This window comes from Metopolophium dirhodum, chromosome 1, assembly GCF_019925205.1.
Source record: "Metopolophium dirhodum isolate CAU chromosome 1, ASM1992520v1, whole genome shotgun sequence".
NCBI classification, from domain to species: Eukaryota; Metazoa; Arthropoda; class Insecta; order Hemiptera; family Aphididae; genus Metopolophium; species Metopolophium dirhodum.
The window spans coordinates 41,675,722-41,701,154 of record NC_083560.1 but is presented as its reverse complement, the minus strand read 5'-3'; the positions used below and the strand labels follow the sequence as shown (position 1 = coordinate 41,701,154).

At 26.9% G+C, this 25,433-nt stretch overlaps 1 protein-coding gene across 1 annotated transcript; it reads right to left on the bottom strand.

The window, feature by feature from the left end:
* Positions 1–725: 725 nt before the first annotated feature.
* Positions 726–21,288, bottom strand: LOC132936558 (disks large homolog 5-like). The gene is made up of 15 exons (XM_061003298.1): positions 21,164–21,288; positions 19,849–20,015; positions 19,649–19,781; positions 19,409–19,577; positions 11,297–12,411; positions 11,100–11,232; positions 10,908–11,038; positions 7,640–7,916; positions 7,175–7,575; positions 5,671–5,883; positions 5,339–5,597; positions 5,093–5,262; positions 1,422–1,613; positions 1,050–1,357; positions 726–979 (listed from the first exon to the last, which is right to left on the bottom strand). Exons 2-15 carry the CDS (start codon positions 19,886–19,888, stop codon positions 873–875), a joined length of 3,648 nt encoding a protein of 1,215 aa, XP_060859281.1. The 5' UTR covers positions 19,889–20,015; positions 21,164–21,288; the 3' UTR covers positions 726–872.
* Between the last annotated feature and the right edge of the window lie 4,145 nt (positions 21,289–25,433).

Sequence of the window (25,433 nt, the reverse complement as noted above, 5' to 3'; positions counted from 1 at the left end):
TACAATTACATTAATCTGTCTTAACTGGTAGACACATTGGTGTTAAAATTAAATACACAATCATAAATTATATTCAAATATTTTTTATTAAATTATAATATACATAATAAAAATAAATAAAAATGATAATTTGTAGGTACATAAAGTAAAACATCATTTTTAATAGATACACAATAATAAACACATTAATGTCTAATTTGAAGGTCTTACAACATATACCTTTCAGTGACCTTTCAAAAAAATGTTAATGACAATATTTCAAAATTGGTAGGTTTAATTAAAGAACTTAATATACAATTTGTTTTAAATAAAAGATATATTCTATACACACACCTATTAAATAAAAAACTTCACAAGGTTTTTATGGAACACCATTACATTAGTTTTTATAGTATAAAATAATACCTACATGTTACATTAACACCATAGCAAGTTCTTTAATAAAAAAGTCAATTTTGCTAATAATTAAATTAAAGTGATTAAAAGGATTTGATCAATTTTAGTATCACTATGTAAGTTATTAAGTAATTTATTTATTTACTAGCTAAATAAATACTTATACTTTAGAGTTTAAATGCACATAGGTGCCATTAATACATAATTATTTGAATACTAAAACTATAATTTACAAACCTACTGTACTATAATATTTAGTATAATATTAACTATGCAAATAATATTAGGTATTATATTAAAATATAATATGTGACCACGTGGTAATAAATCTTGATAATAGCTTACTGACGAGTGACAACAAAGTTGTAGGTACACCCAGAGGCCGGACGGATTTCTGAATAGAGTGACTACTAAGACTTGGATTATCCGGTAATATATTGGTCAATGGAGCCTATGAATCCACCTGATACCAATTTTCACATTTTTTTGGTAGGTGAGTAGTTCAAAGTAGGTGAATTGCATGGTGTTGGAGTTTCTGAACTGCTGCTTGTTGAACTTTTGGCGCCTTTTAGCTCGTCGTATTCTAAAAACATAAATTAGTTTTGAAAACCATTTATTTATAAAAAATTATCAATGAACTAATTGAGACATACTATCTGGTTTGTATTGTACTAGTATGGTAACTGAGTTTCCACAATACTGTAAAATATTTGCAGCTAACTCATATGTTGTACTTCTCAAGTTTATTCCACAAACTTCTAATAGCTGATCTCCGACTTGAATACCTACTTTGTAAGCCACACTATGTTCACTGGTAACAGAAGATACAAAAACTCCACTATTATCGACACAAAATATCTGAATTCCTAGAGGTACGTCTGATTTCTCTATACTGATCCGTCTCAACTCGCCATTTAATGGACCACTTCGAACATCTCTTAGTAGTGGTCTTTTGAAATATCTGAAATATTTATTTTAATAGTAATTAGTATTGAGATTGTTAATAATTTAGTTTTAATACTAACTTTGATGCCCAATCATATACAGTTTGTCGCTTATTGGCAGGCATAGATATTTGTCCAGGATTAAGAACTTCAACTTTAAAAGTTAGCATTGGGCTATCTCTTTCACTACTAATTGATCGATTAATACTCCCAGTCGATATGTCAACTGTACCACCACTACTTTTATTAGTCACGCTTGGGTTGGAAGTGATTCTAAGTAAAATAAGTAATACGTTGATTCATATTTATTATTATTATATTAAAATTATACAATTTTATTTATCAAATAGTACTTAACAAAACAGAATATTTTAATAAATATCCACCTGAACAGTAAAATTAATATTTTCAAACACTTATATCATAACATATTAAAATAAAATTACTTTAACCTAACCTAACCTAATGGAACTTCCATTTATTAAAATTTTATGTTTGATGAAATATTTTTGAGAACCAAATTAATTTTTCTATTTAACGAATTTAAAATTGAATGATATAGTTAGTAAATAATTTAAGAAATATACTCATGTCAAGGAATTCCCAAAAAATATATTTTTATTAAATTATTTTTTAAATTTATTTACTCAAAAAAATTTTAATATTTAAAAAACTATTTGACTTAAATAAATGTTTTTACTATAAAATTTTTCTTATAATCAAATTTTCAAATTAGCTATTTTGAATTTTTCAAAATAAAATAAAAATAAAATTTTAAACTTTATATTTTCAGTATTAAAAAAAGGAGGGCAAGTGGGTGTTGCTCTGATGTACAGTAAGTTACAAGTGGGTTTCTGTAATGGATGGTTTTAAATTTTAATTAAATGATATAATATCATTGCATAAGAAAAACGATTCTGAGCAAAGACGGTCAGACAGCCTATGATATTACTAAGTATATTTTATGACATTATTGTGAATAAAATAATTTATATATAACCTATCTAACCTATAACCTTCTTTTAAATGTACAATCCTTACCTATAAAATTAGAACATTTTTATACATTTTTAACTACAAATAATTATTATATTTTAAATTTGATATATTTTGTCGAAAATCGATTATTAAATGCTTATAAAAAAGTGTGAATATATATTTTAATATTTTTAAACTGATATTGTAACAGTATATCAGAAGCCTTGCATTACACTTTTAAGCTCTTTAACCTACAAATACAATTTTATTGATATTTATAGAAAAAAAAAAAACTAGAAAAATTTTAATTTGAAATTTGCGTAAGTAGCTCAAAAGAAGTCAAAATTGTATGGTGCATAGAAAATGAGAATGTAGGTAAATATTCAGTAAAATGTTCATGTATTTACAGTTCTTCGTTTTTAAATTACAACAAAATAAGAAAATCGCCACATGAGAAATTAAGTGAATATCCAATGTTGTAAAAATATGAACTTCAAAAACGCATACAAATTTAATTTGACTATCATGTAGAAATGGTTTTTTTGTTAAAGGTAAACCAACTATATTGTATATTGTACTAGATGTATAGAAATAGTTGGTATAAATATTCAGTGAAATTTTCAAGTATCTACAGTCATTCGTTTTTTAATTACAACAAAATAAGGAAATTGTTACATGAGAAATCGAGTGAATATAAAATGTTGTAAAAATATGAATTTCAAACCCTCATAAAAATTTAATTTGACATTCTCGTAGACATTTTTTTTTTTTGATAAAGCTAGACAAACTTATGAGGTATTCTGTATTACATTTTCAAATCTTAAACTTGAAAAGAAAATTTTTATGAATTTCTAACTCAAAATAATTTGCACATTTTTGTGATTTTTACGTGTTATATCAACATTTGGACTTTAAATGCTTATAAATAAAAACTGTGACTAAGGTTTTTAATATTTTTCAAATGTCATTATAACAATATTGTACTATTGTAGGTGCTTTCTTTTAAATTTTCAAGCTTATTTCACTAACAAATAAAATGTTTTTGATATTTATAGAAAAATAAACTAAAAAAAATGTTAACTGAAAATGTCCGTAAACAGCTCAAAATAAGTCAAAATATTTGGAAAATGTTATGTTGTATAGAAAATGCTAATATAAACATTCGGTCAAAATTTCATGTAGCTACGGTCATTTGTTTAAGAGTTGCACCAAAAACCAAATAAATTTTTTTTCTACAAATGTCAATAAAATTATATTTGTTGGTTAAAAAAACTTCAAAATTTAATTCAAGGATCCTAATATATTGTTACAATGACAGTTGAAAAATATACAAAATCCATAGTCACAGTAATTTTTTATAAGCATTTAAAGTTCAAATGTTGACAAAAAACCTACGTACAAATTACACAAATGTGCAAGTTATTTAGATTTAGAAATTTCTAACATTTTTCTTTTTAAATCTAAGATTTTAAAATGTAATAAAATTGTATGTTCCTAGCTTTAAAATAAATGTATTAGACTGAATCAACACAAAAACACAAAATTAATTCTACTGAAGACAAATTTGCTATGTTATAAGCAGGGCTAGGATTTATATGCAAAAGCATGTTTTTTTTGCGACTTCTGATTATTGATTTTGTCAGTAATGTCCACGAATCACCTCATGATGAGATAAATGGTGGTATTTTTATTTTGCATGTTTTTGCATATATTGAATAAAATGAATATTATTGTACATTTTGATTATAAGAATGCAAAAAATAAATGTTTTATAGTAAATTTCATAATACTTGGTTTTTTGTCAAACATAAATTTTATTTTTATAAATATAATCCTATGGTACAATAGGTATGCGATAAAAGATTAAATAATTTGACATTCATTTTCGAAAATTTGAAAAAATATGTGATCGTAGCATGTAACACTCGTAGTGAATGTGAATTATAAAATTTATTTCTAAATTATTTTTTTTTCTCAATTATATTATATTAAGACGCCCGATGCCGATGCCATTTTGTCCTCAAAAATATATTCTGCGGGAATAATGATACCACCTTATAGAATCAACCAAATTTCTTAATTTTTTATTTAATTGCTAGAGAGAAATATTCTACAGCCCGCATCGATCTCTATTTTTCAATATTTCATTCTCAAACTTTATAATATGTCTAAAAAAATACAAGATAAAAAGCATTTTTTTTACAAATTTTTTAATACAATTATTTGAAATAAAATACAAAATCAGAGATTGGTGTGGGCTGTAGGAAGTCTTCTTCTTTCAGATAAAAAAAAAAGTCATCAGAATCCGACAATTCTACAAAGCTTGAGCGTTATTCCCGTAAAGTCGTTTTTTTTCGATATAATACACCCTATCAAACCCCCCCTCCCCCCCTAAATAGGTATCAGGTAGTAGATTAGTGTAAAAGTCTTATAATTGAAGTGGCAACTAAAATGTAAAATTTAATTTTCAAATTTTATAGAATTGTGAAAAATTTGAAAAACTGGTAATGTGACCCTAAAGACGAACAGCATAATCACTGATGTATTTCAACAAAACAATATTTTTTTTGTAACTATATTTTTGTGTTTATCTTATAAAAATTTAAATGCATATTGTGGTAAATAAAATGCATATTTTACCGTTTTTTATTGCATACAAATCCTAGCCCTGGTTATAAGTTTGTAAGACAGAAGCAACACATGTGGGTATAGTGTTTTTTTAGGATTTTCTTCAAAATAAAAATATATACTTAAAAAGAACAATACAAACATACCTAAATCTAGGAGTTTCTCTCTTTCTAGGAAATGTACCGATTTCATAACCATGATTAGATGCTGGCTTATCTTCACCACGATAGCTGATATTAGTCATTATGCGATGAGATGATCCATTTGTATTTTTATTGTAGTCCATATCAACCGACAGAGAGTGACCATGATTAAACTGTATAATGATACGTTATCCATATTAATAACAAGTAAATGTATATCATATTTATTTCAATTATATTTTAATTTACTTGAGAAACATGACTATAAGGAGGTTCAAAACAATATAACATTGATTTTCCGCTATAAGATTGAGATGGTTGAGAATATCTTCTGTTTTGTGGAATAGAAAAATGATGAGCATTGGTTGATGATGGTACATACATATTTTGTGATGTAGGTTTTGTGGCAAGGCTATCCCCTGTTTTACTTTCAGTACCGCTATTTTTATATTTAGCAGTTTTCATTTTAACATAATAGTCCATTAAATCTTTACCAGCTTTACCAGACCTATTTAAATAAAATAAGCAAATTGTTTCAAATATATTATATTTTAATATATAGAATAAAATAAAATATTTACTTGACAGAGAAATCTATTAATGGAGTAACAGTTTTTGAATTATTTTGTGATGAGCAAGACGGAAGATTATTTAAAAGTACAGATAATGGCAAACGTTTCTTATTTTTATGAGGATGAAGTATTGTACCAATTCCATGATCAATAACAGGGCCACTTCTAGCTTTTGGCCAAGTACCACCAATCTTGTCTAATTCCTTAGATTTTCTATGATGACTATAAAAAATAAAAACCATAAAAGGTATGTTTATTAAATAAAGTACATATTATAAAATAAAGTCACCTAACTTTAAAAAATAAAGTATAAATATGCAATGAACTAATTCACATCTACCTAAGAGTTTTGAATAATTAAGTAGTAATTATAGGTTTTAGCTTTATCAAAAACAATTTGTATGATATTTATTTCATTTGATACTGGTTAGATCTACCTATAACTAGCGGTATTGTGGGGTATGCAAAACACTAAATAAACACAACATAAAATTTCCATCATAAATCTCAAAACTCCTGTTTAAGCATTTCATTGGGTTGGACTTACCTGGTCCAATTGTGAATCCAAACCATCCAGGGAACCACTCAAACACTCACAAAAAATGTCATCAAAATCGGTCCAGTTGATGAATTACTATACATTTTCACACCATTTATATATATATATAGATATGGAAGGTTGTTATGTGTTTCATTCACCATTGGTTTATCAGGCAAATAGTAACACCAGTAAATATTAAATTTATAAATAGACCTACAAACGTATCAATAATGAAGATAATATACTACTGTGTCTGACAATAAGTTTTGCATTATACAAAATATTTTTTTTAGTGAATACTGATATATCTATTTCGGCATTTTAGCTTCATTTAAATGTGTATTTTATATTTTTTTACTTTTATTTTCATAACTACAATTTTTAGTAACAATTTGTTTTAAACATATGATAATGATTTATTCAATAAAATGCATTGTATCTAGTGATTGATTTGAATGCTACGAGAATAATATTAATAAATAATAAATTGTTTTTTTCATAGATGTAAATCAATTAAAAAATACGCTCGTTTTAAAATAATTTGTTTATAATTAATGTAAATAAGTTGAGATACAAGTGAAGCGAATAATTTTTTAATAGGTATTGGTTCCAAAAACTGTACTTAATATACTGGAAAACTTTTGTTGGCATACTATTAATTTGGGGGACCTATCAAAAAACTAAAATGACGCAGCTACCTATAAATAATAATAGCTTTAAGCTGAAACTGGCAGTTACTACTTAATTATATAATAGACTTGGCAGTTAAGAATTGTCTCATTAGATATTTAACTAAAGAGTTAATGATACAAGAGGTTTCTTTTAAAGAGTTACAAAAGCCTAAGGAATCGAATGCTAACAAATTTGGAAACATCTGTGCATATTAAGAAAAATTGATGATGAAGAAATTATAGCAGTAGTTATGTTAAAAATAAAGATACTATAATAAACCAAGAAAAAATTAATAATTACCAAGGATATTTAGTATTAGTCAGGGGTGCAGGATGAGGTCTAAAAGCATCAATTACAGAATCTAATTCTGCTATTGCATCCTCTTGATCTTTCTCAGAGATAGAATTTTTGATAGGTGAAGGATTTTTATGAGGTTTTTCTAGTACATCGACCATCACTCCTCTTGACTGAACATATTGAGGTTTTTGATATGATTTTTGATATATTGAATACTTAGATGTATTTGTTTGTGTTGCACTATTAGTATATTTTTTATAAGTACTACGATTTGGACCATAACCACAATTTCCAGCACAATATGTTGATTTCATAGTAGTAATAGTTAATACATCACCAGGTTCATGCAGTAATAGCATTGCTTCTCTTGAATGTTTTATATGATCTACTGTTGTGTTGTTAATCTAAAAAAAAAACAAATAAGAATATCCAGACAAATAATTTATTTTCATTTAAACATTTACTTACACTTAACACTCTATCACCAACATCTAAATTTCCATCTTTAGCAGCCAGAGATCCGGGTGTTATTTTATTAATGTATACACCAGTTTCCAATGAGATTCCATGATCACAATTATTTACTTGAAGTTGAGTTGTGAAAAAACTCTTAGATGGAGAAGCAGGTTTTCTTCGTCTTATAACAAAAGTAGCACTGCTTAATGATCTTATAGTCTCCAAAACTAATCGCTTACTAATTGATGTACAATCAAGGGTATTCACTTTTAATATACAGTCATTAACTCTAGAAAGAAAAACATACATAGATATTACCAAATAGAATAAAAAAAAATTGAGTGAGCTATGATTATTTTAAATAGTTATAATGCACTTTAAAATTAAAGCATCAATAAATGCCTCTGAGGTGCCCTAGATAATACTCTTACTTTTAATTATTATAATCGGTCAATTCACGCCAATATCAAAACTAACAACACCAAATTGGTTTTGCTGACTGACAACCTTTTAAATAAAGAGTGTTTTGTTAGGAGCAACTGCCAATTATGTAATAATGTAGTATAAACATTTTCATTGTGCGTAATAACCGATAGCCCAGCAAAGACGGCAATGTATTCACACAATCTTTTTGGTCTATACTGGTTACAAACAGAGCCTAGGTCCCTACTGAACAAGCAGTAGTGTTACTATCACCAATTAGGCAAAACATCGTATAACTATCATTTGTACATTTTCAGAAATCTTTACTAAATAAAACCATCTATTTCTGTAAGTAATGTAATTCTTTCAAGTAAAGGGACAGTCCTAAAATGTTGTCAACATTTGAATGCTGAAAATAAGTTAGCGCTTAACAGTTTGTTTGTTTAAGTTTGAAATATAAAAAGGTTGGCAAGTAGGTATCACTCTGTTGTACAGTAGGTTACAAGTGGGTCACTGAATTGGATGGTGTTAAATTTGAATTCAATGATATAATATCATTGTATAAGAAAAACGATTCTGAGCGAAAACGGTCAATCAGCCTATGATATTACGAAGCACGAACTACTGTGTAGAAGTTTGTGGTACTAAGTATATTTGATGATATTATTGTTAATAAAGTAATTTATATATTTACCTATTTACGTAAAACCTAGTTTTAAATTTTCAATCCTTAGCTGTAAAAGTTGAGCAATTTATACATTTTTAACTACAAAATAATTATTAAATTTTAAATTTGATAAATGTTGTCATAATTCAAACTTTAAATGCTAATAAAAAAAAATTGTGCCTATGTATTTTTAATATTTTTCTACTGCTATTGTAACAATATATCAGTGTAGTCATTCGTTTTTTAATGACAACAGAATAAGAAAATTGTTACATGAGAAATCGAGTGAATATCAAATGTTGAAAAAATATGAATTTCAAACGCTCATAAAAATTTAATGTAACTTTCTTCTAGACATTTTTTTTTTGATAAAGGTAGACAAACTTATGAGTAATCTTATATTACATTTTCAAATCTTAGATTTAAAAATACAATTTTTAATGAATTTCTAACTCAAAATAATTTGCAAATTTTCGTCATTTTTACGTATTTTGTTAATATTTGAACTTTAAATGCTTATAAAACAAAATTGTGACTATGGGTTTTTAATTTTTTTCATCTGCGCCTTTGAAACAATATACTAAGAGTCTTCTATTAAATTTTCAAGCTTTTTCAACTAACATATAACATTTTATTGTTATTTATAGAAAAAATGGAAACTGAACGTAAACAGCTCAAAATAAATCAAAATATTTGTAAATTGTTATGGTGTATAGAAAATGCTAACATAAACATTCAGTACAAATTTCATGTACCTACAGTAATTTGTTTAGAAGTTGGACCAAAAACCAAAATTAATTTTCTCAAAAACAGATTTTGAGTAAAAATTCCCGTTTTTCTTTTGTTTTTCAAGGCGCTTTTGAAAACTACTGGGAAGTTTTTACTTTTAACCCACCCAAAATACCAACTAGATTCACTTTCCTATTAGAAAAGATACTGTTGAAGGAAATCCAAGCATTTTTACTGTCCTAAAAGGTGATGACAGACACAAAAATAAAAAATAAATTTTAAAATTTTAAAAAACACACATCATTGTAAAATCAATACATTCATCTTTCCACTCAGAATCTAAAATGTATAGATTGGATATTGTATTGTTGAAATTATGCATTTAAAGAATTTAATTGAGTATTTGGCTTTTATATATATACTAGCTGATCCCGCATACTTTGTTGCCCGTACAAAATGATAACTGTTAAAATAATTGTGATTATTCAACTCCTTTTGGGTGTAACTCTCTGCAGAAAGTGGTAGGCAATGTGCGAAAATTAGATTTTATGCATGTTTGTACCTGATCTACCCGATTAACAAATGGCAACCAATATACAAATAAAATACTAATTTCTACTAATTATTTCTTCTATTAACAAAAGCAACTATTTTTCAATGGTATATAAAATATTTCAAAAATTTCTATCGTAAATATCAATATCCCTGTTTGAGCACCATCCCAAAGTTGGACCTACCGGATCTAATTGTGAATCTTAATCATCCCTGGAACCACTCAAACACACTAACAAAATCGGTCCGATCGTTTAGAAATGCATAAAGGGCATACAGGCAAACATTTATTTATTATTGTTATTATTTTCAGCCACCCAATAAATTTTTTCAAGACAAATTTTACATTAAATACTTCCCCATGATTTGACCGATCTATTATTTAAAACCATATAAAAATCCGCTGAGCACTTTTTGAGATATGCTCGTAAATACAAAATGTGGTTCTATTTTCGATTAAAAAAACTTAAAAATTTTGATTGATCATCTTGAGTTTATATATATTTAACAATATAATATATGTAATATTTAATTTTAAATATAATACTATACCAATATTGATATTAATATTAATATTATTTCAATATAGTATTAATTTGATTAACGATTAACCAATAGCAACCATTTTTAAACAAAAATGTCTATCATAAATTTCCAAATCCCTGTTTGAGCACCTCTATGAGTTTTAATTTCTACTTTTTAAATAAGCATGCAACACTTAAGGAAAATGTACCATTCTAATGATGAAAGAATTTTTTTTAATCGATCCAGCTGTTCTTGAGTTATAAATAGTCTAACATTTATTAAACTCTCTTTTATATATATATAAATATATATATATAATGTACATACTATATAGTTATAGTATAAATATTAACATATTTTTAAAATAATATAGTAGATTCAAACCTCAATTTCCTTGCTGCAACACTTCCTTTATTGACCGATGTTATATAAATTGCATTATCGTTGGGATACAAAGGATCATCTCTTCCACCAAGTAAATCAATTCCTAAATCTTCATTTGTCCCTAAAACACCCTGAAAATATACATTTACATTAAATCATACGTAATCTGATAATATTATAAATAACACTTACCAAATCAATATTTAATATTTCTGTATCCCAGTCTTGAAGGTCGGTATCTATTGCAGAATCCTGACTATAACAACCAGTAGACTGTAATTTTAGTAAACGAACTTCTTTTTCTAATTGAGATCCCATTTTTTCCCTACAATGTAAGAAAACATATTTGCATAAGAATAAAATTGCATTTTAAAATATTACTATCATACTTAAAATAATTGAGTTCTTTAACTGTATCACTTTTTTGTTTCATCACATCATCACAGTCTGTAATAGCAAGCGCTAACTTGCTCACAACATCATCACGCTGTTTTCTTAAACTGTCACAGAGGGTTCGTATACTTTCACGCTCTAACACAATTTTATCGCGTTCACTAAAAGCCCAATCACGACGTCTTTTAGATATTTCTGCTTCCTCTAGAGATTCGTCTAATTCATTATGATATTTATTTGCTAAATTTCTTAAACGTTCAATTTCCTGATTAGCTAGATCTAGATTATCTATACGTTCTTTTTTACAAGAGTTAAATAAATCTAAAGGAGCATCTTGTTCTCGCGAATCATTTCTATTTTTTCTTTCTCTTTCTCTACTGAAGTTATAATTTAAAAGACTCTTAAATTCTCTTTGAGATTCATTTTTAGTTGTTATCTCTCCAAATCTTTTTTGATAATCATTACATTCTTTAAGTGCTTTATCACGATCATGTAATGCTGATGATATTTCACGTTTTAATGATTCAACGTGCAATTGTAGAGTTTTTTTTTCATCTCTACAAGATTTTATTTCATTTTCCAATAATTTATTTTTGTTATAAGCTTGAGATAAATCTTCAGAAAGCTTTTCGACTTCATTATTAACAACATCACGCTCACTCATAATGAGTCTATATTCTTCAACAGCATCACCATGAGCTTTATTCAATTCTTTAAGTTCCTTACTAACTTTTAAACTATAAATAGCAGCAGCTTTCATTTCCATGATCGTTTCTTTATTTTGTTGTTGAATTTTTTGTATAGCAACTTGAAGATTATTACGTTCTTGAACTGTTGAATTCAATTGGCGTATAGCAGCTATATACTGTTGTTTAAAACCATCTTTTTCTCGAAAAGCTGTATCGCGTTCTTTAAATAATTCATCACATTGTTTTTTTAGTTGATTAATTTCATCTTTCATCTTGTCCATTTTTTTAACAGCTGCTGAATGATTAGTGTGCAAGTTTTCATATGCCTTTCTCAAAGCTTCATAATTTTCTGGCCTTGAATCATATGGGATGAAGTGATCATTAAGCGAATCACCACTTGCTGTATCAACTTCAGGAATATCCTGAAAAAATATTTTAATGACGTCAAAACACAATTTTAAATTATTTAATGTTATAATTTATTATCCTATCAATGCTAAAATATATTATTGAAAAAAATAAATACCAAAAATACAAATTTTATATCAAATATTCAAGTAATATTATCCTATTCTATATCCATAGAATGATGGAAACCATAAGTAAAATAAAAATTGATTTGTTCATATCACTAAACTTTATTTTATTTCAAATTTATACATACATGGTAGTTAATAGCAGGGGCATCATTTCACATTTTTTCATGGGATGCAAAACCAACATAAAAAATCTGAAGTAATACCAGTCGCTCGCATGGTCGAGTCATCCCATGAATTTTTTTCAACACACTTTTTGTGTAAATGTAGGTCATTTCATAGAAATTATAGTATTAAACAAATAACAATAATTTTGTTGGCAAAAATGTTTTTTATTTTGTTTTAACACAATATTATATGGATCACCAAGCTAATTGTTCAACAATCAATTAGATAATACAACTAATCAAAATTAACTTTATTTTATATTGTCTTTTAGTATAGCTTCCAATTAACGCTAAAAAACTAAATTACCTAATAGATTTTCATATAAAAATGTATATAAACAAATTAATATAATTAATAAGTAATGCATATTCAAGTATAATATAATAAATTACAATAAAGGAAATCTTCTAGATTTAAATTTAGCGAAACTATCTACTGCTTCATTAAGATCTAGTGTATCAGCATTTTCTTTTTCAGTTGGAATAACCATTAAATCACTTAACCTGTTATCTCCCATAGTTAAGCGCAAATAATTTTCCACTCTTTTCAATGTAGATAAAAAGCATTCATTGGAAGCAGTACTAACAGGCAATGTTAAAATTATTGTTACTATTTTTAAGGTTTTAAGGTTTTTAAAGTTTGGACAGAATTTCTGTTAGTGTTATTATATCAGGATTAATTTCTTTTCCTTTAAGTAGTGCTTGGATGGAAGAAAATTCAGAAGATAAATATATAGAATTAATTTTAAAATGCCTATAATGGTTAAGAAATTTTTCAATATAAACAGAATTTGATTTCAAAAATTGATGACTATTGGAGTAAAAAATGTCCGTCCATAACCATCAAAATTGACAAATCAAAAAAAATTGCAAAATTATTATTTGTTTTATACTATAATTTTATAAAATGATTTACACAAAAAGTTTGTTAAAAAAAAATTCATGGGATGCATTTGCACTCAGTGGCGGCTCGAAGGAGGTATATTTGAATCATGTGATTCATAGAAATATTAATGGGTGGGTGGGTGGGTGTCCTGTGGTTGGGAAAGTTAGTTTGAAGAAGTTTTAAAAGTTGGTAATTCAATTAGAAATATAATGTTCAGCTCTATATGGACTACATGTGTATCAGTGTAAGTCGTACAGTAACAGCCAACATTAAGTTAAGCGGTTAATCCCGGTACCCGCATGTGTAAAGAATGGAATATAAACATTATATTTATTAATTCGAAGAAATTATCGATGAAAGATAACTATTAACATTGTTTATAATAGTAGGTTACTCTGGTTACTGATTAAAATAGTTGTTGGCTTGTTGCAGTTTTTATATTAGATATGTTATATTATATCATATGGGTATTGGGGAACAAACGAATATTTATAAATATTCTCAGAATATTTTTGTTATTTTTCGATATCTGCTTGGTATTTTGATAACCATTAGATTACACTCCATGTTCATAAGCGGGTTACTTTCTTACTTATTTAATGTATACAATTTTTATACATTTTGAAGTTTATAATAATACTGTTTAGTTTTACTGCAGTATTGGCAGTTGCAACTTACAGTGAATAAACTTGTGTTTTTTTAAAGTTAAAACGTAAACATTTGAAATATATGCTATGGATGAAAATGAAACAAAATGTGCGTGTGGTAAAATTAAGGCATCAATGAACTTATGGAATTGGAACAAGCATTTAAAGGCTTGTAAATTGAATAACATTAAAAATGGTGCAGGATGAACGCAAGATATAAAATCTTTTTTTTCACTACATTTAAGTAAGTACTTATAAGTTCTATTACGTTGTTTTTACTTATTACCCAAAATAGTGCTAAAGTATTACAATTAATTACAAAATTTACAGAAATATTATGATACCTAATTTAAAGGGATTTTTTTAAATATAAAACTTGATGTCTTCATGACTTTTCAGTTCATCACTATTTAGGTAGATGGTTTAATATTTTTGGTCAAAATCATAGTTTAATACAATTTGTAAAAAACATAATAATATTGCGTATTTTTTAAATAATTATAATATGAATCTACATATTTTATAGATTTTTATTGCTTATAAGTCCAGGAACTACTTATCAGTTAAACCTAGGGCTGGGATTTGTATGTAAATACATATTTTTACTAAAACATGATAACTTATTTATTGCAAATGATAGATTCGTTTCACATGTTTTGCAATAAAAAAGATAAAAAATAAATATTTTATTTTATATAATTATACATATTTCGTACATTTTGACAATTTTGGTGGTTTAGTAGTAGTAGTACTGTAGTAGTATTGATTAGAAATTAAAAACAATGAATTGCATTATTCAAAAATGATTTAGAATTGTATTTTAATTTAACACGTTAACATATTTTTAAATTTTTCTTATTACATATTTTTTATTTTATACTACAGATTTTGGCCATTTTAATTACATATAAATGTACTTAATTTTGGTTTTTTATTACATATAAATCCTAGCACTAGTTATAACTTATGTGTCTGAAATACAAAATACCTAACTTTTGTTTATATTATGCAAAATGCATTAAATTGAATTTGCTCTCGTCTCTGTTTTCTTTTAAATATATTACCTACCTATTTTAACTTTTATACAATAAGGTATTGAATCATAAAAATATATTAGGTAATTATGTATCAACAATAAAATTATTAGGTATAAATAAATAATTTTCAATTGATTATTTTCAGCTGTTTTCTGGTAAATAATATTTATTTTATAAATTAATTTTTAATTGTTTATTTTATTTGTCATGCTTTGTACTAAAATACTAAATTACTGTTGTATTATTAATGAAGAATCTGCAAGCCTAGAGAATGATGGATCAAAGTTACAGTATGTTTTGATAACTAAATCTACAATATTTATTTTATAAATTCATTTTTAATTGTTTATTTTATTTGTCATTATGTTATACTAAAATACTAAATTGCTGTTGTTTTATTAATGAAGAATCTGCAAGCCTAGAGAATGATGGATCAAACTTAGAGGGTGTTTCGATAACTGATTCTACTCAGCTGCAATGTCCTGGTAAATAATATTTTTTTTATAAATTCATTTTTAATTGTTTATTTTATCTGTCATGCTTTGTACTAAAATACTAAATTACTGTTGTTTTATTAATGAAGAATCTTTTTAGAATTAGTAGAGCTTCTTAGTCACCATAATGCTGTTTTAAAAATACACTTAGATAAATTGAAAAAAAAAACTAAATAGACTTACTTTTTTATCTCAAATAAGTCAAAATAAAATTCTTAAAATATTGGGAGAATTAGTAAGATCCTCAATCTTAACTAAAATTAAAAAAGCTGGATTGTTATCAGTAATTATTGACACAATCTCTGATGTTACTAATATTGAGCAGTTTTCATTTATAATAAGATTTGTCAATATTCATGGTGATATTGAAGAAAGGCTTGTAGCATTAGAGGCTGCAGCTGACGGGACTGGAAAAGGATTGTATGAAAAATTTTGTGAAATAACAGAGAAGCATAACATTGATTGGAAGAAAAACTTATGTGCGCAGGCGTACGATGGCGCTGCAGCAATGCAAGGTACCTATTCAGGGTTAAGGACATATATTCAACGTGAAAATTCAAGGGCTATTTATGTATGGTGATTCGCTCACTTATTAAATCTGGTTGTGGTTGATACATGTGACTCTTGTACAGATACAAAAAATTTTTTTGGTCACTTGCAATCAATTATTGAATTTATGAGGGCAAGAAAAAGGACTGCTGTGTTTATTGAATGTCGACATGATTTATATCCAGAAGAACGGATTCGTCGTATCAAAAGTTTTTCTAATACGAGATGGACATCTCATTACTGTTGTATACGAAAGATTTAAAGCATTATTAAAATCACTAAATATTTTGGAATCATTCAATGATAGAGTAACGTCTTCAAATGCAAGTATATTTAAAAGTATTTGTTCAACATTTAGTTTTGTTGTAACATTAATTTTTATGAAAAAGGTTTTTTCGGTCACAACACCACTGTCTAAGTATTTACAGTCAAAATCACTAGACTTTATTGAGGCATTAAGACTTGTGAATACGCAAAAGAAAATTTACTGTCTATGCGCTCTGACATCAAATATGAGAAAATTATAGATGAAGCCAAACAATTTTGTGAAGCACATGATCTGCCTGAAAAGGACTTTAAAATTATTAGATTAAAAAAACGGAAGAGGCAAATTGATGAAAATGCTGAAGAAGAAAATTTAAATTCACCATTTGAAAAGTATAATCAACACATATTTTATGGCTTTAGATAAAATAACAACATCGTTTATATCACGGTTCAGTGGTGCTCAAGATATTTTAAAAGACTTAGCTTTACTTTCACCTGAGCGAATTTGAATGTAGATTGCAATTTTTTCTGAATGTCCAAAATCATTGCTATACAAGCACAAAGTTAATTTCATACATCAAGGAATTAAAAAAATGTATCTTTAATAGTGCATTTTTAAGACTTACTTTTTAGAGCATTTTTGAATTTTTTATTTATTTAAGTCATTTTTATATAAGAATAGATAACATTTGATAACAATTTAATTAAAATTCATTCTAAAAAAATAAAATAAAATATTATTTATTTTTTCTCGTCGTACTTCTATTTTATACGATTTTTCAAACGAAATAATAAAATGAATAATAAAATAATAATAAGATGATAAAAACAATTAATAAGAATAAGAATTTCTATAATAACAAAACAAATTTTTTCAATGTTAAAAATAATTTTTGTTATGAGTGTATTCAACCATTTTTTTTAATGCATTTTTCTTGTCCTTTAGAGCATTTAAATCTGTTCTCTAGTCATTGTTTTAAACTATGAGTAGAAATTATTTATGATTGACGACTCACCATTTAATTTACATTTAGGTAAAATTAGTGAAGACAAGACTACGCTCAACAATGGGTGAAGAACGACTTGAAAGTCTTATTCTTTTAAGTTGTGAAAAGGATATAGATATTGATATTGAAGAAGCTATAAATAAATTTGGTTTTTCTTCAGATTTACTAAAACCACACCTTATGTTCAAATAAAATGAATAAATAGTAATATAAAAATACAAGTTATTTACTTTTATTTTAAAAGAATTCCAATTTAATGTAATTATTTCAATAAAAAATTCAAATTTACTAAGTTGGAGCCGGTTAACTTTTTTTCTCATGAGGATCATGATTCATGGTTATATTAATAATGTATCCACATTAATTAATTTTATTATATTCACTCAATTTTCACAATTAACTTTAAACCGTTAAAATAAGTAAGAAATAAGAAATTATCTTGAAATTTTCAATAACTACAGGTTAGTGCATACAAAGTACAAACTGGTATCACATGAATTTTTTTTTAAATTAATATCATCAAATTAAATTTTTAGTTTAGATTATTGTTGAAAATATTACATTTAATACTTAACATTTAGAATATAATGTATTATTATATAATATTTTCTAAATGTAATGCATATATTGATATGTAATATAAGTACAATTATTATATGGTTCAGGGGTGATACAGGGTTATATAATATTTACTGTGTATACCAATTAAATACCTATAACTGGCATAACTTATCCGCAAAAAAAACTATGAATTCACCTTTTGGAGAGCAGTGAAAAATTTTTTAGGGTGGTTGGTGTAAAAATATTAAATGTGAGTCAAGAAAAAAAAAGTTCAAGCCGCCACTGTTTGCACACCTTTGCATCCCACAAATGACGCCACTGGTTCATAGCAATAAGTATTTGTTATTTTATTTTTGATTTATACTGTATTGTTATCATATCACCTACGAACGTTAGTTGTTATTATCAAATGTATGTAATTGTGCCTTTAAAGTAAAGACTATTTTATTTTTGTAGTAATTTAAAGTTAATAATAGCCCATGGGGATTAATAACAATATACATTAGAATCCGCTTATTACAATGCCATATATAACGATATTAACGTTAAGCGGATTCTATTGTACTTTTATTTAAGATTAAGTGGAAATATTTAATTTATAAAATATTAGGTCATACAAGTAAACCTTAAAAAATAAGTATGAAGAATGTTTGTCCAAATATGGTTGTTCCATCATATTCAGTATAATAAATACTATTAAGAATAATCAAAGAGTTTTTGAAAATTTTATTGGGGCTACCACAATTTTAGAAAAATGAGCATGACAATATTATTAAACATCATTTATGCCCTTTTACCTTATTCAAAAATTCCTTCAAACATTTTCACCTTTCATAATCCATAAACTATCAAGACATAATAAGGTAAATAATGTTTTCTATAAAAGTGAAACCATTCAAGTCAACAAACGCTTAAAAAATAAATAATAAAGGCTAAATAATTAATATATCAAAAAATAAATATGTATTTACTATTTATTATAACGATATATAGTACATAATATGTGTTAAGAATAAATTAGAGTATTAGACAAGGTCAAAAATACTGACCTAAAATTCATAACAATACAATGAATGAACAGTTTGTACTGTAAGCAATAATATACTAAAATGTCATTAAGACTATTAATAGGACCACTATTATTTAATTACTTTATTAATACCTATACAAATTACAAAGATATTTTGAAATTAGATAAGATATTAATCCTCAGTAAAATCAATTTTATTGTTTCTTCCAATGTTTAAAAAGCAATAAGAAATATGTACCTGTTCGGATCTATTCAAAATTTGTGTTTCGACAGCTAGCTTAGCATATAATGAAGATGATTCTTGGTCAGCCTGTTCAATTCGATTAATCATAACTTTATTTCGATCACGATAGTATTCCAATTCTTTTCTTGTCTGATCGAATTTTCGCATTATTTCTCCATGTTGTCTGTGTTAATAAAACAAAATGTATGATAACTATTTTAATTTTTCAGATTTGACATTAAAATAACTATATACTTTCTCAACTTCATCAACTCATCCATTGCCTTATCACATTGTTGCTTTAATCCATCATAATTAAGTTCACAGTTACTATTAGCATCTCGTATGAGATCATTACTTGGATCTGAATCAGTTTGAGTAAGCATAACTATCATAAGACAAAAAATAAAATAAAAATAGGTATACTGATATACACATAAACAGATTTTACAAACCAGTATTTTTAGAATTTCCAATAGTACTGTTTGACGACATCTTAATATATTTAGTCCAAACCACAGAATCTTCAGAAGCGTTTTTTATTTTTTGAGCTTTGACAATTGCATGTTAATTGAGTAATGTAAATAACATTTATAACGGGATGTGCTGAATTTCTCCATTACTAATAGTCCATAAACAGATGAAAAAAAAAAATTAATTTAATGAAAAAATGAAAAATTAATTTAAATGTGAGAAACAATAAAACGAGTTGAAAAAATATACTATATTATTACCTATGGTATGTACCTAACAAAAATAAAACGTTGGAAATCTGTATAGGTAAATAGGTAGTAAATACTAATGAGTAATGAATATTCGTTATAATATATATTCTGTTTTCTTGGATAAAAAAAACCGCATCATAATATGATAAAGCGTAACTGAAATTGTATAATTTTATCCACCATGAAATTGATAATTAGAAATCGTACTGAATACGATGCATCGAGATGTATAATCATAGACCTATAAACTAAAATGGACAGCGCATTTCACTCCATCCTTTTATTAATGCTTTGCGATCATATAACCATATAACTGAGAGAGAAAGAACATAAAATAGTGAAGGAGTCCGCATAAGGAACTATATATATTTACTACCATGTTTCATTCTCGCTTACTCTATACGCATCCCTGATTTCTCTCTTTAAGCGCTGTTCATTAGTTTTTGGGTACCTATATATATATATATAATATACTATAGTAATATTAATATATTATAGCATATTACACATTTCGATACTCCGATGTAATGATTTTAAGACCTAGAAAAAGTCGTACCTTCATATTATTATCATTGGATTATTGTATTATACGACCTTTGCGAATTAAGGAATTAAGCAGACGAAATGTGTGAAACGTTATTATCCTCTCCTGTAAAATTTAACATTTTGGACTTATAACCTTTGCTGTTTAGGCCGATATATTATATTGTATTTAAAATGATTTTACGATTTGGCCGAACTTTTTGAAATAAAATATTGAGACGGTTATAGTAAACCCAAAAACTATAATATTATTTTAAATAAAATATCGTAAAATAATAAATTATACATGTAGTATAATTTATGAGTGGTAATGTAGGTAGTAATATGCAATGTAAAATAAACCAAAATAACGGGAAGCGTGGATCAGAGGTGAAAGCAACAAGTTGTTTTACCTAGTCACACAATAATGCAATTCGACATTACTAGGGAAGTAAAATTAGAATATAGATATCACGCCACCAATACGTCATTGTTAGAACCCGCATAAATACGGGGAGAGTACCTTTACGTAGATGATAGTCAGCCCTCGTTGTAGGTCTACCAAGCTTACGACAGTGCTTATAGTTATTTTGTATTTGAACTTGTAATAATAAAGTGTTATATATAAAAAGTCTAAAAAGTGTTTATAATTATTTACAACATCACGGCGATCACCACACGGTCAATGAAAACACACATAAATAATGAAAATGTGATTAGTACCGCCTTAAACACTGAAGCCTTTGAAATACAGAATTTCGGCACTGAAAGAGTTACAAAAACGTTATAAACGAAGCGCAAACATTTAACAACATACAAATACAACGATATATTAAAAACGACGCTCATGGATGACGCTCATGGACGACTCTCAGCATCACTGTGATAACAATGATACCCACTATCACACCGCAACAGTGCACACCACCCACAAACCACAGATACTAGTATCCATGTACATAAATAAATAAATAAATATTAATTATATAAACAATTTATAATTATAATATATCAATAATAATTAATATTTATAAACATAAATAAATATCCAGAAGAATCAACAAAAAAAAAATATACAATAAAATCGATAAAACCCCGCCACTAAGGTCACCGCCACACACTGCAGCGATGGCGGTACAATTCTTTTGTCTTGGCGGTGCTGCCGCGATGGCGGTGAAATTGTGTCCGGCTTCATTTTACTGTAACCGCTACCGCCGAGTACCGCTGCAGTGGGGACCATAGACCTTATACTATAGACGAGCCTATCGTATACCATAATATGCACTATGAGCCGCGGTGAGGCAACACGGTAATACAGCAAAATTTGATGTCAGGTTTACCATTTTGTACAATCTCTATTGTATAAAATAATATTGTATAGGTACTTATTTTGTGACTTATGTACCTAGTTTAAGATTAGACGATAATCCTTAAGTTAAAGTACAAAATACAAATGTATAATTATTTATAAATTATAATATTTTATCGTACCAAATACTATATATGAAATACATGGTATTTTATCGTCCTTTAGGTCTGGTATGGTTTTAAAAATATTGTACTTTAATGTGCGCAGTACACGGTGTACCGCCAGCAGCGCCCACAAGTCCTATCAATTGAATTACTATTTACCGTCTATTGGCATAAGATCTATGGTGGTGACTGGAGAGCCTAGATAATATATTTAAAGGCTCTCTAGTGAGGACCTTTAAGCACGAGTTAAATAAGGTTGGTATAGGCGGCCACCAGACGGCAATGTTGATGCTCTTGTGACACCTGGACACTGGTCTAGATTCAGGGTTGTGTATTTAGTTGTAAGGGGGGGGGGGGGGCAGAAGGGGCAATTGCTCCAGCAGTATATTTTTGTGGGTGCTTTTTTTTCGAAAACAGATTTACAATGATTTAACAAAACTAAAAGTTCTGCTGATATTAAAGCTGATACAAAGCTATTCTATGCAATCAATCTACACATCTGATAATATGCGTTTGACGTCGAATAGTAAAACCTATTCTTCTGTACCTAAACTAAACATTTTTTGTGGGCTATAACCAGGGGCGGCGTTACACTGGGGACAGGGTGGGCAAGTGCCCAACAACATTTGATTTTGCCCCTCCTAGACCCCCCTATAATTTAATGTTGAACATTTTAGTTTAATCTGAAAATGCATTTTATATTGAGCATTTTATTAAATACTATAATATATAATATAGGTAATACTATCCTAATAATTTGTAATTATTTATATTCATTTGACACTAATAATTAATGGCATGTTGATATTTAGATATAATCAGAATAATAAAATAAAATAAATAATGGTAACACAATAAATTGCATTTATTGATTTTTATTTTAATAGGTAATACTAATATGTTGCTTTTTAGATACATAAAAATCCCTCTCTGTGACTCTATATTTGTTTATGAACATAAAATATGAATGTGCATATAACACATTCGTATGTCATAAGTCATAAAACCTTATTACAAGTTTATATAAAACATATTAGAAGTACTTTAGGTTATACCTACTTTGGATTCCATTATGTTAAAAATATCAATATATAAGTAAATAAAGACATTTTATTAATTAGGTAACTATTTAATTATTTTTTTTTTTGATTATTTAGAAATATTACATATAAAACCCAAAAAATTTTTAGCAATACTTTATGAATAGGTATTTGATAAAAAAAAATTGCCCCCGTATCGCCACCCCCATCCTAATAAAATTATCTGGCGCCGCCACTGGCTATAACTACTGTGTTAGTATCAGCATACCATTAATAAAAATGGTAAATTGTACAGGAGAGCGTTTTTCATATTTAATAGCGTATAGGCAACAGTAATTTGTAAGTTATCTTCAGCCACATACTTACAAGTATAACAAATTGTATTTGAAAACATCTTGTAAGTTTGATAATGTACTTTTTAAAAACTTAAATTTACTAGAAATAGTATTTATTTATAAAAACAATAAATATTTTGAGATAAGGCCTTATTGAATTGGTAATTTTATTAGCTAACTATTTAATATTTATATTAATAAACTTTTCTACACATCACACAAATACACAACAAGAATCACATATTAAAATGTACAAACGTTTAACGACGACATTTCATTGTGTCGTTATGGTACAAGGCTTGCGAGTAGCGACCATCACTGCAGGGGGATGCACAACACTAGTAGCCCAGTGTTGCTACCATTTTTCCTAAACTGTTCTAGTTTTACAAAAAGGTTGATTCCCAAACAACTAACGTTTTTAATGACATAGATTTCAAAACAAATAACAGTAAATAATTAAAATGTATACCATGTGTTTATTTTATAAATTCATATACTTGCTAAAATGTTCAAAATATTTTTACTCGTTTTGAGCTGTTTACAGACATTTTCAATTTTAATTTGAAGGAATTGGATAATATAGTTGACTTAGTAAAATATTATGTTGTGTAAAGTAATACTTAGAGTAAAATAATTGAAATCTAAGTAAAGAAACTGTTAACAATTTAAGGAAAATGTATCCTTAATGCACTTAAAATTTGTTTTTATCATATTATCATTACATATAATGTTAAATAAAAATTATTGAAATATATTTGTATCTATTATTTAAATTTTTGTATTTTGGCAATACAATTAATACAATTGTGAATAAAAAAGGTATGTTTTTTTAAATAAAAAAATGGGCATGAAAGTTCATTGCATTACAGCGGCAATTTTCCCATTATTTATTGAGTTGAATCTATACATGTTATACCTGCAGGTGGCAGCAGGAAAATATCCTGCCTGCCATGCCCTTACGAATACAAATACAAAAATTATTTATACATTTATAATCATCTCCTTTTTTTACAACTCTTACATTTTGCAATTATGCCAATACTTTTTATTTAAATGGGCTATGCCTAGGCTTAGTAGTAAATCTTTTATATTCAAAGTCATGAATAATCATGGATTAAACATTAAACAAAATGTGAAAAAGAAAAAAAATTAATAATCATACATTATTAATGACATACTTAGGTTACCTACACGTTAAAAGATACAATCTTACCTAGTTTTACAGAACAAATAAACATTAAACCTACTTACAAGAGCCATTAATCTAACTATCGGAATGTTCTGAGTTATTATTACAAAGGAATGTCATATACAGAGTACCTATTTAATTGAATAGTTTGACAACAATGAACCAGGGACTTAGAAGTTACATTTAATTAATAATTCTGACCAATTGATAATTCCATTTTTCATTTTAAAAGTGAAACTAAAACTAAAGTTTTGACATTTTTGATGATAGAGGTGATGTTATGAAGAGTATGATGCGTTTGGCGTTAGACATCACACTTAAAAGCAAAAAACCTTTAAAAAGAAAGGATTTAAAATGCATAGCTTAATAAACGAAATAAATTTTTTATGTGTACAACATTGCTATGAATAAGAAAGTATTTAATAACTTCTATAAGATTTCAGTAAATTGATTGTTAATTATTAAACAATTTAAGATTATTCTTTTCATTTTAATGTCTGTTATAGGAAGTGTCATTACTGGGTGGCTTCTTCCAACAACTCACTCATGTCACTGTAATTTAGCCCATATTCTTATTGTGCCTCAGGGTACAGATGTATGATATTTACATTATTTTAAATTATTTACCAAACTACTGTATGTACTGTAAAAGTCATATATGTCTTTTAATTTTCGTATGTGAAGGTTTTCAAACTTAAAGGTTTCCAAGGCGGTGAAATACTGACATACGACAGTTTAGACAGTTGTGGTATGATA